Below are 11,690 nucleotides of genomic sequence, written 5' to 3' on the forward strand. Positions count from 1 at the left end.
ATTACGATATTCCCGTAGCGAGATTTTGACTTTATGACGTTTATTCCGGTCTCCAGAATAAACGTCATAAGGAGTGACGTACTCGAGGTCAGGTGAATTCCGGCGCAGTTCGCTTCTCGGCCAGCAGGTGTCGCTTAATCGCCTCCAATCCCTCATCAAAGCGTTCCACTTCCTGCCGAACAGTTCACTTCAGGAAGAAGAAATAATGGCGACGCTACTGGGGTCCGAGTCCCATTTTACAGGAGGAAAACGGGCAAACTGCAGAAGTAATATCGTCTCAAAGTTCACGGCTAGTAGAATAACTGGGCAGAGTTTCAGTCGCGGAACACAGGTAAGTGACACGACGCGTGTGTCGACAGTCATGACAGCCTAAAGTCGCGCCAGTGAGACCGGGGACTTGCGCTTGGAATGCAGCCTGAAAGCGAAGACGTTGTCCAGGAGACTGAACATATAGTCTCCCCCTTTTGCTTTCGTTTTTTACAGCTTTCTCCGACGTGGAGGGTCACTTACAAATGTAACCCCTGCCCCTGACACAGTTTAGTTTTGCATGATACAATCCGCTTGCTGACAATTCTGCAACGCTAAAATGTCAGCGATACAAATGAACACAACATAAACGAGCTCCGCTGGAACTGAGTCTTTGTTGTTAGCTCTCTGTTAGCATAATGTGGTAGGAAACTGTAATGACTACGGTATAATGTGTCACAATTCGCAAGGTAGACTGACTATTTTGTGTCATTCGAGTCTTGACATATTCGCCTTTTCGGAGTGCTCTTTGGTTCATTGTCAAGGTTACGAAGACGAAATCCGCACCACATATGATTTGCTAATGTTAGCATACGGGATAGCGACACAGCTAACACGCTAGCTAAGCCAGCTGAACCGCTCAGGCGATTACGTAACGACACTAACCACAATATGTATCTTCCATAAATGGTAACGACACAACAGCTGTAACACTCCGGGTAATGCAACTTTTACACGTTCATTTAATTCACCTACGTAAAACTACTTAAACGAGATTCGTAACTTCCCAAAACATCGATGGTGCTCAATCAGTTCTCTTAAGGCCTGACGTCAACTCTTTTAATTGCCACACCTGCGGAGACGTTTCGTGGACACGTCAAAATTCCTCGCCCAACTTTCGTCTGGAAGTATGAATGCGGTTATCACGTCTATGTTGTTAGTTTACCTGTTTTATTGGACAGGAGACGTTTGCACTCTTAACTATGTGATTTGATCTCTGTTTGAATTGAAAATCGACTTTTCTTGAAACAAACGGGTAGGTCAAAGAAAGCTGCTACGCCAGGAAAGGTTTTCAGAATCAGAAATATTAGATGTTTGACAGGAAGCAGCTTTAGTTTGTTCTACTTCAAGAAAAGTTAAGAAAATGTTTGTTAGAAAAAAAAGGATAGAGTAGCAAGATGTATTTGCATTGTCTATAAATTCAGTGCTCAAACTTGATTAATGTACCAATGTGTGAACGATAACTAAGCGACCAACTAAGTTAATCATCTAAGTGAGTTTATCATGCTCCAGTGTGAAATAAGACATTTTAGGTTTTTTGCCAAGGTCGATCTATATTTGTGTTTTGCCTTATCTTCTGTGTGAACTAAGAAAAGTTAATAAATCGTTGAATGATCTGCTCACTTTGCAACAATACTAATCTCGACTAATTGGGTTGCCCTGAAGGAAACTTTTAGAACTCAAGTTTACAGTGTGGAATGATTCCATGGGCCAAAAGGTAGTCAACTTGGCCTCTACTGAAGGACATCCAGATAGTGTTAGATTTTGATTGGTCTGATAAAGTGACAGTGCTGGTGCCCTCCTATGTTGGAGGGCCTGATTCATTCTGCCACAACTAATTGCCTCATTACATATTTGGCTACTAGTGACAAATGAGGCATGCAAACAAGGTAATCAGTTAACTCTGTAGTCCTGGCAGGAAAAGTTATTCTTTGTATCTTTCTGTGATTTCTGTAAGTTGCAGTATGTGAGCTAAAGTGAGGCCCGTGTGTGTATGCCAAGAGATGAAATCAGTGGGGAATTTTTTTGCAGTAGGTTATGAAAATGTTAATCTGATTGGTAAATAAATTACTCTTGTATGTCTACACTGTTTTGGGCCGTTTGGTTAGAATAATAGCCTCTTTTCCTCATAAACGACCATAAACTACATCTTTCAAAAACTCTGATGTAAAACGGCTGTTATGATAAATGTGTATTGTAATTAGACTTGCCTCTGATTGTTTGTTGCAGCTCCCAGCAGGCCTGCTTCATGAGCGAGATAAACGGGCCAAGTGGAATGGCATCCCTACTCAGCTGCAGAAGCTCTATGAGAGCAGCCATCCAAACAGTGACCTCTCCCATGCCCACAGCCTTCTTAAGGTGGCCAAACAGCACCAGAAAACATGCCTGTGGAACTACTGAATTAAGCCACAAGTTGCTTTTCTGCAGAAATTTGTTGTTGACTTTGATACACCCCCTGAAACCCAAGTAGTTTCCAGGCTTTTTTCTTTTTTTGCTCCTGTCACATTTTTACTTTAAGTGGGCTAATTTTCTAGTGTTATAAAATGTCATATGATCTATATTTTTAGGTCATTCAGTAATGGTGTCCAAATAATTTTTAGTATATAATCAGTTCTTATTTTAAAATTATTTAAGTAGAGTAAACTGGTTATCAGAGGTTTTAATTCACATCTCTCAATTCAAAGTAGATGTATTCCTGATCCGATGGTACCATTTCATCTACTTCTATTGATGTTTTCCCTAAATGACCTTATTAAATTGTCATGATACTGATAGCTGTTGACAGGCTTGTTTTGTCCTAGTGTATGCCCATCTCTTTGTCCCATTCCCATGAATATCTCAAGAAACCCCAGGGAGAATTTTATTACATTAGTTTTAAAGATATTCTAGGACTAAAGGGAATTTATCAGATAGTTGTTAAAGCTGAAGATCTATTTGAGCTCATATAAAAAAATAAAACATTTTCTGATACCGTCTTCATCTCAGAAAAAATGTTTAAGTATATAATTAACTAGAATACGCTTGGAATTCTAGAGTATTCACTGTGACATACTGTTCTGCAACAAAAAAAAAAAACAGTTCTATGCTTTTTTTTATTTAATCACAAGTTAACACCCCTGAAGTCAGAATTCTGATTTTTGTTGCATTGAGTATCTCCCTATATACATCAGGCTTCAATTCCATTATTGTATTTCATAGCATGCTTTTACAGTCTCGTCTGTTTTTGGAAAGGTGCGATGCATACATCCTGTCTTTCGTCCCTTAGTCATATAAATAACACTTGGCTTTGGTTTTTGTTAGATTTTATCATCCCAGCTTTCCATGGAAGCCATGTCTTTTGTCACAGAGGACAGAAAGACTGCTCAGGAATCCACCTTCCCCAACACGTACACCTTTGACCTCTTTGGCGGAGTTGATGTAAGTTTGGCGTACCTTTTTCTTTGTTTAAGTTTGTTTTGCTTTTGGCCCTTGAATTGTCAGTGATTTGGAATTCCCACTCGTGTTGAGAAAAACAGAAAAAATAAGTTACTGAATTGTTTTTTTCCCCTCTCGTTTCCCTGAAGCTGCTTGTGGAGATTTTGATGAGACCAACACTCACTATGCAGAAGAAAAAACCCAAAAGTAAAAATGAACATCACATCAATGCATATTTCCTGACCTGACGTGTTTGATTCTGAGAATTAAGCTTACTGTTGATATTTCTTTTGCAATAGTGAATGATGACTTGGTCAAGGACTGCCTCAGTGTTCTCTACAATTGTTGTATATGTGTAAGTATCTTTTTACACTTTTTAGATTCCACAGAAGCGTTCAAATACATTAATTCGCTCCAGTCTGCCATGTGTATTCAATAAGGCACATTTTTACTGTGCAAGGTTTGGCTGATAATTTAATCTCAGAAAAGGTCCGTGTTTCAGACCTAAACTAACTGCAGTCAGTTAACATGCAAACTTCCTTCTCTTCATAGACTGAAGGCGTCACAAAGAGCCTGGCAGCAAGGGATGACTTTGTTTTGTTTCTCTTCACCCTCATGACAAACAAGAAGACTTTCCTGCAGACTGCTACTTTAATTGAAGATATTCTTGGGGTCAAAAAGGTGCGCATTTCCTCTGGAGTCCCGGCTGAGCAGTGGCTTGTTAACATTGTTTATGCTGCAGAGTCTAGAGTTAAAAGGCCTGTGAATTGACATCACATAGTGACTTAGGTGTGTCACATATAGCCAGCCAGTAATCTTTGTTTAAATTGATAATTTTCTTTACCACTGTTTCTTTTAACCTTGCCAAATAAATCCTGTTCAGAGTTGTGCAGTGGAAATAAACATTTTAATCTATGGCCCACAGTGACATAATTTCACTGTATTTGCCCAGCTGTAATCTTACTGCGTTCATTAACATTTTGAAACCTACCAACCTTGCCGCCTGCTTCTGTGTTGTGTATTTTTAGTATATTATGGTTCTGCAATTATGCCATACACTTTGTATAAACATACAAATAGATATAATAAGAGGATGGACTGTTTTGCCTGTTAGTGTGCAAAAAGAGAAACAGTGCTGAATTAGCATTGTTTTAAAAGGGACAAGCAGAGAGGTGAAACAGCTGACTGCTTTGTTACATGTCAGCTCTGATTGCGGGATGATTTACTAAAACGCACGCACACTCCTGTTGCTGTATGCCATCACTGTTTTGTTCAATGGACATGAACACTGTTCTAATAGAGTGCTTTGAAATCTGATAGTAAAACATACTTATTGAAGACGGCTTTCCTGCTGCTTTTGGTTGACCTCATATTTACTCGGTTGCTTTACCTGTGTATTCACCTGTCATTTTCTTTTATTTTAAATCTTTTTCTTCTAATTTTCTTCCCATTTTTGTAAAGCATACTTATTTTGAACAGTGCAGTATAACTAAATAGAATACTGATGAGTGCATTTTTGTACTCAATAGCCCTCAATTTCTACATTTTTATGTAGAAATGTATGTGTCACGCACATGCATTTGTGTGTAACGTAATACTTTGAGAGAACAGAAGATGTATTTTTGAGATAGTTTTGTCATGTTTTTTTTCCTTCCATCTTTTGATTATTTTGGTGAAAGAGGACATGAATTGAGTTGGTGTGAGAGAAAAGGATACAGAGAACAGGGTCAAATTGAGAATGATAATTCCCTGCGGCAACTCATGAAAGGAGCAGCCGAAGTTTTCCGTATTTTTATGACTGACCGTCTGTGTTTGTTTTTTTCAGGACATGATCCATTTAGAGTGCATTCCCAACCTATCCAGCCTGGTTCAGAGCTTTGACCAGCAACAACTGGCCAACTTCTGCCGCATTCTGTCTGTCACCATCTCAGAACCTGATGTAGGACATGATGACAAGCACACCCTATTGGCCAAAAATGCCCAACAGAAGTATACTGCTAGCCCCTCGAGAGCCGAGGTCAACCAGGGTAAGGGTTTTTTTTCGGAATACAAAGATCTGACGGACTACATGGAATATAATTGACTGCACATGACAAAGTCACTAAATGTGAAATAACTTGTTCCAACAGTTACCTTGCTGAACATCCCTGGCTTTATTGAGCGTCTTTGTAAGCTTGCTACCAGAAAGGTATCAGAGGCCACAGGAACTAACTTCCTGCAGCACCTGGAGGACTGGTACACGTGGTTGGACAATGCACTGGTGCTAGACGCCCTCATGCAAATGGCGACTGAAGAGGCAGATCAAAGCAGTACGGGTGAGAAACGCTTGGTTGTGTTGGCTGTGTCCCATCTGTGCTTTAAAACTCAGAATGGTTGAGCAGGAATGTTTTTCCCTTTCAGAGTCATCAGATGAGAGTTCCCTTGCCACAAGCCCCCTGAGACATCGACTACCCCAGTCCATGAAGACTGTCCATGAGATCATGTATAAAGTGGAAGTGCTTTATGTGCTCTGTGTCCTTCTCATGGGCCGTCAGAGGAACCAGGTATGTAACTGAACGAAGTCTTCAAATGGCGTTTGTGTGTGTTTTATTTGATCGCCCTCCTACTCCATCTATGCACAGGTCCACAAGATGCTGGCTGAGTTTCGTCTCATCCCAGGACTGAATAACTTGTTTGACAAGCTGATCTGGAGGAAGTACACCGCCTCAAATCATGTGGTGCATGGCCAGAACGAGAACTGCGACTGTAGTCCAGTATGGCCTTTGAACAAACCTCTTCTTTGGGCAGTTAAAAGAAAGTATTGCTGGGTTTACCATTAGTGCTCATGATTTTTTTTTTTGTGTGTGTTGCAGGAAATTTCCTTCAAAATCCAATTCTTGCGGCTACTCCAAAGTTTCAGCGATCACCATGAGTAAGCAGCTCCCAGCGATGTTGTTACCCTCAATCAGCTTTTGAGTATGTTTGTCTTTTTGATACAGTTTTCTTTTCCTCAGGAATAAGTACCTCCTGTTGAATAGTCAGGAGCTGAATGAACTGAGTGCCATATCATTGAAGGCTAACATCCCTGAGGTGGAAGCCCTTGTTAATACCGACAGAAGCCTAGTATGTGACGGGAAGAAGGGCCTTCTCACACGCCTCCTCACCGTTATGAAGAGGGAGCCTCCTGACTCCTCTTTCAGGTAAGTTTCACCTAACCTAATTTTCAAGGTATTGATTGTTTAAGTATTAAGTATCTTGGAGAGAGACAAACATGCAAATTTCGGAGCACTTGGCTATTTTTAAAAAAAGATTAGTCAATATTTTTTGTTGTAGTTCTCCTTTCTGTTACCTTACCAGCTCTGTTGTGTGTGTGTGTGCGTGTAGATTCTGGCAGGCAAGGGCAGTGGAAAGTTTTCTCAGAGGAGCCACCTCCTATGCAGACCAAATGTTCCTTTTAAGGAGAGGACTGCTAGAGGTAGAAACCACTAACTTCCACTACAATTAAATTTTCAATGTATAAAGACTTGATTTGATTGTTTATTCCACATATATTAACGTCTTTAATTAATTTTTCCCTTTAAATTGTAAAAAGATAAATAGCATTTTCCTTTCCCAATCTCTCTACAGCACATCCTTTTCTGTATAATAGATAGTGGCTGCACATCCAGAGATGTTTTACAGAGCTACTTCGATCTTCTTGGAGAGCTGATGAAGTTCAATATCGATGCATTCAAAAGATTCAACAAATATGTCAACACTGCAGAGAAGGTATGTTCCTGTTCCATATCAGTCTCCTGAAAATGGATTCTATGTCTTCTTTCTGGATCTAAATATAGCATGAAGTGCATCTAATGTGCAGCGTAATCTCATCTGTAGTTTCAGACTTTCATGACGCAGATCAACAGTTCTTTGGTTGACTCAAACATGCTGGTGCGCTGCATTGTCCTGTCTTTAGACCGATTCGAGAATCAAACCGAAGACGTCAAAGGTGAGAAAACTGCTACTTTTCCCAGTGTGTACACAGTGTTCATTAGAGACTGTAAACGTTCATTTGAAAAATCCCCGATCACACTGACTGCATGAGTTTCGTCCACCAATCTGGATGTATTATATTTTGGTGTCTAAATTGAGTGACCCTATCAAACAAGAAGGCATTTTTAATTGACACACTCTTGTAGCACATTATGTTGCTACCTGGAATGAAACATTTAACTCCTAAGAGTTTGCCTCATTAAATGCAGAAATATGAGGGTTTTTTTTTGTTATAACTGTTTCCAACAGTGGTGGAGGTGCTGTCAGAGTGCTGTTTACTATCCTATATGGCCAGAGTTGAGAATAGACTTTCCTTTCTTTTCCGACTCATCAACATCATCAATGTACAAACACTCACACAGGTCTGGCTTGCCATTTTTCACAGATTAACTTTTATTTATTACAAACGTAATGTTCATTTTAAGATCTTACTTGAGTTAAATTTGTTTTGCCATGATCCTATTTGATTTCCAGGAGAATGTGAGCTGTTTAAACACCAGTTTGGTCATCTTGATGTTGGCCCGAAGAAAGGCTAAACTGCCCTTCTACCTCAATGCCCTGCGTGAGAAGGAGTACACTGAAAAGTACCCAGGCTACCTGCTCAACAACTTCCACAACTTACTGCGCTTCTGGCAGCGCCACTACCTCAACAAGGACAAAGACAGCACCTGTCTGGAGAATGTGCGTAGTTATCAAACTCCTGCAAACTCAACACATGATGTTTTCTCTGCATTTGTAACTGAACTGTTAAATCTGATGTACAAATATCAACTGGAATAGCAGGAAGGAGGTTCCTTAGGAGCACTGACTTTGGCTCATAACTACCTGCGGTCAGTTGTTGGGCTGTCGGGTTAAAAGTGTCAGTGTAACATGCTGACATGCTGGTCTATATTGTGAATATGGACAGTTTAGTAGGCAATTTCATGGACTCAGAAAGACAGTAGCTGCAGCCACACATACATTGATTCAAGAGCAATGCCTATGTGGAGGTTTTCTTCTCTTGAGTGTTTTTTGTCTTTAATAGCACAAAATATTTTAGAATAAGTTATACATACTTTTCTTCTGGTTATGCTAAAATTAGCATAAAAAAGCACATGTACTGATCTACTATGGTATTTACTGATACAGCCTGCGGAGTCATGCTAGATTAGTTGGTATTGATTTGAAGATGTGAACAGACCAAGAAGAATATAATTGATGCATACTCCGCATTTTTTTCTTTGTAATATTTTCTTTTTCTTTCACCATCTTAGGACTCAGTTTTATAGAATGGCTCCCATGTAGACCGAAGGAAAGAGATTTTAAATTGAGGGATTTCTAATGCTGTCTATTTCCTTCACGTGAGGTGTGCATGGATAGGGCAGGAACATGCTGATTAGCCAGACAGGACTCAAAAGATCCCACCCCCCCAAACTGCCAGCTAACATGAGTCTTTACATTTTGACACCTAGGATGGAAAACAATTGATTTATTCATTCATTTTTTTTTTTTTCCAAAGTCACTGTCTAGTTCTACAATCCATGACACGTTGCTGGAAAGAAACAGGATATCAGAGTAAATTTGAGTGGACTAAATCTAGTTTCTCTCCCTTCAGAGCTCCTGTATCCCTTTCAGCTACTGGAAGGAAACCGTTTCAGTGCTGCTGGGCTCAGACAGGACTTCTCTGTGTGCCATAACCAGCTACATTGATGAGCCCTATGTGGACCTGGATAAAGACCTGCTGGAAGATTGACCATCAGGATGTGTATTTGGGTTGGGAGAGGGTGGAGGGTCACAGGGGAGCATGGACACCTGAAAGTGGTGATGACTCCGCTAAGATGAGCCATCCAGCCGCTCAGTGACTGTGTTCAGGACATATCGTCATGCATGGACGCCATCATCCCAGGTACCAGGGGGATTTGTTTGGCCTGGCTTTGAAGTGAAAGAAGAGATTCCCAATACCATTCAATGACAGACAATTGAGGAAACCTGGAGGAATGATACCCACGTTGGTCATTAGCTTTGGGTGGAACTAAAATAGAGCATTTTTATATCAATATAAAAAAAAATTCTATGGGAAAAAATATGATTTAGTCATGTTCGAGGGAAATACAGATCACATGGATTTGGTCTGGAAATGGCCATGAATGGACTCACATTGGCAGTGTTGCATCACAAAGCAGCCAGGAAATATTGACCAGTGCCCCTGCCCATCTATTTACATACTCACAGGTGCACACACACGCTATCTGCCCCTCCCTGGCCAGGCTTGTGTTTTCGTTGTCGCCATCATTCTAATTTAGTCTGCGGGTCTACGTTTTTAGGTGTCTGTTGTTTTTGGTGTTTTCTGGCTCTTCTCAGCACATTTAGGAAGCTTGTGGGCGACTGATCTGTTCACATATTTCTCGGGGCTCCTCTCACCAAACCATCTTCTCTGTCGTGGCTTGAGAAGCTTCGAACAGGGGCTGTTTTTTTTTTTTTTTCCCCTTTTTTGTGCTTACATTTTTGTTGAGAAAAAAAATGGCTCTAGTTCTGGATGAAATGTAGAATAAAAAATTGCACATATGAAATTGTTTTAATTGTTCCTTATATTTTAACACTTTTTTTGATTTAAAAAAAAAAGTTCATTTGTAACAAAGTTTGTATTCTTGTTGTGAGAGATGCTTTGGGAAGAGAATAAACTATGCAGGCACTAGTGATTATATACCATTTTCATTGTTCCTGTTCACATAGCCTTCAGCTGATGTCATTAGCACTTCTGAGAGTTTGTTTTCTGCTACAGGTTTTTGACCGCAATCTGAAACTGACAATCTTTCTGTGACTGCTTGGGTTGCGTGGCACCACCTAATGGTCAGGATTCAGAGGAAACAGCCTTAATGCGCAGCCATTTCATCAGAACAAGCTGAGAGGATGTTTGGCGTCACAAGTGAATGCATTATAAGTACAAATAGAGAAGCTACCTCATACTTTATCCCACATAGATCAAACCACTTTGAATGGCGAGTTCAGTTTACGGTTATGCTCCACCATGCAACGAGTCCTAATGTGTTCACATGAATGTATGATAGCATTCTGACAGTCTGCCTCTTGATGCCATTAGTTGCTTGTGCTAATGTTCTACCTTGGGATGCAAACTCACCTCCTTTTACATTTTTTGAAGCCTTTTATCCGCTTTAAGATATATTAGCCGCAAATGTTTGTTTTTCTAGCTTTTGCAATCATTCAGCATGTCATGTCTGTCGGTGGCTGGATTATGCGCATACTTTGAATTGCTTCATCTGTTGTGCTGTGCGGTGAAATGAATTCAAGTTTGATTTCCAAGTGCTTCTCTGACAGTTTATTCTCCAGAATGCCTGAGATAAGTGATAAGGATGCAGGGTATTTGCGGTGATATTCCTTTCTTTGTGTTGATCACATGTCTGATTATTGACCCTTTCGTCTGTAACACTTTCTCTTTAAACAAAAAAAGAAAACACAGAAGTAGTAGACCCTCTTTTCAAGAATTCTAAAACCAGACCCTGAACACAAGGTTCTTGAAGGTTTTGAATCTAAAATTTGAGACTAATGCAGTTTGATGGGCGTTTGTTCTCAGCAGGTGTGATGTATTTGGTGTGATGCTTCTAGCAAGCCTTAGATTTTATTCACGCATTCCTTTGATTCGATTTTTCTTTTTTTTTTTTTTCTCTCTCTCCCCTGTAAATCTCTTGACCAGGTTCATGCAGCTGAGTGTTTGACATAACAGTATTACATTTTACTTTAAACTTAATATTTTGACTTGAGCAACTACAGTTATCTAATGCTTGGCATGATGAGGATATTATCAAACATACACTTCCCACCGGTTCTGAGTAGGAAGTCAAATAATGGGTTGAAAATTAAAAAAAAAAAAAAAAAAAAAATACTGTTATGATTTTTAATCAATTACAATTGTACGATTTGACTGCAACTTTGTTTTTTTTTAAGAAATGAATCAATAAGCAAATCATTACTGTATTTTTGAAGTTTACCATCATTCATGTTTGCATTCAATCATGCGAAGATTAGAAAAACAAAAAACAAATCCACCCCTGAAATCTCAAATAAACCTCACAAGAATGCTTAATCTCCTACTAACTGTAACCAACCCTCACCATGTCCTTCTAATGCTGTCACTGAGCTTAATTTTCCTTATTTAACGACTGTTTGTTAAACCAAGCAAGTACAATAAATACTTCTTTAGACCATCTCTGTGAGATTTCTTGTATCGCAGGAAAAGAAAC

General features: G+C 39.7%; 1 protein-coding gene across 1 annotated transcript; it reads left to right on the forward strand.

Annotated features, from left to right (window-relative positions):
* Positions 1-188: 188 nt before the first annotated feature.
* Positions 189-11,656, forward strand: trpc4apa (transient receptor potential cation channel, subfamily C, member 4 associated protein a). Its single transcript, XM_086167774.1, has 18 exons — positions 189-331; positions 2,257-2,385; positions 3,328-3,444; positions 3,591-3,648; positions 3,741-3,796; positions 3,994-4,122; positions 5,267-5,468; positions 5,571-5,756; positions 5,842-5,984; positions 6,063-6,194; positions 6,294-6,352; positions 6,435-6,620; positions 6,805-6,895; positions 7,048-7,188; positions 7,297-7,408; positions 7,702-7,814; positions 7,927-8,133; positions 9,047-11,656. Exons 1-18 carry the CDS (start codon positions 206-208, stop codon positions 9,182-9,184), a joined length of 2,325 nt encoding a protein of 774 aa, XP_086023900.1. The 5' UTR covers positions 189-205; the 3' UTR covers positions 9,185-11,656.
* Positions 11,657-11,690: the final 34 nt, after the last annotated feature.

This window comes from Fistularia commersonii, chromosome 21 (genome assembly GCF_037954325.1).
Source record: "Fistularia commersonii isolate RoL2024-O1a breed Wild chromosome 21, RoL_Fcom_v1.0, whole genome shotgun sequence".
NCBI lineage: Eukaryota > Metazoa > Chordata > Actinopteri > Syngnathiformes > Fistulariidae > Fistularia > Fistularia commersonii.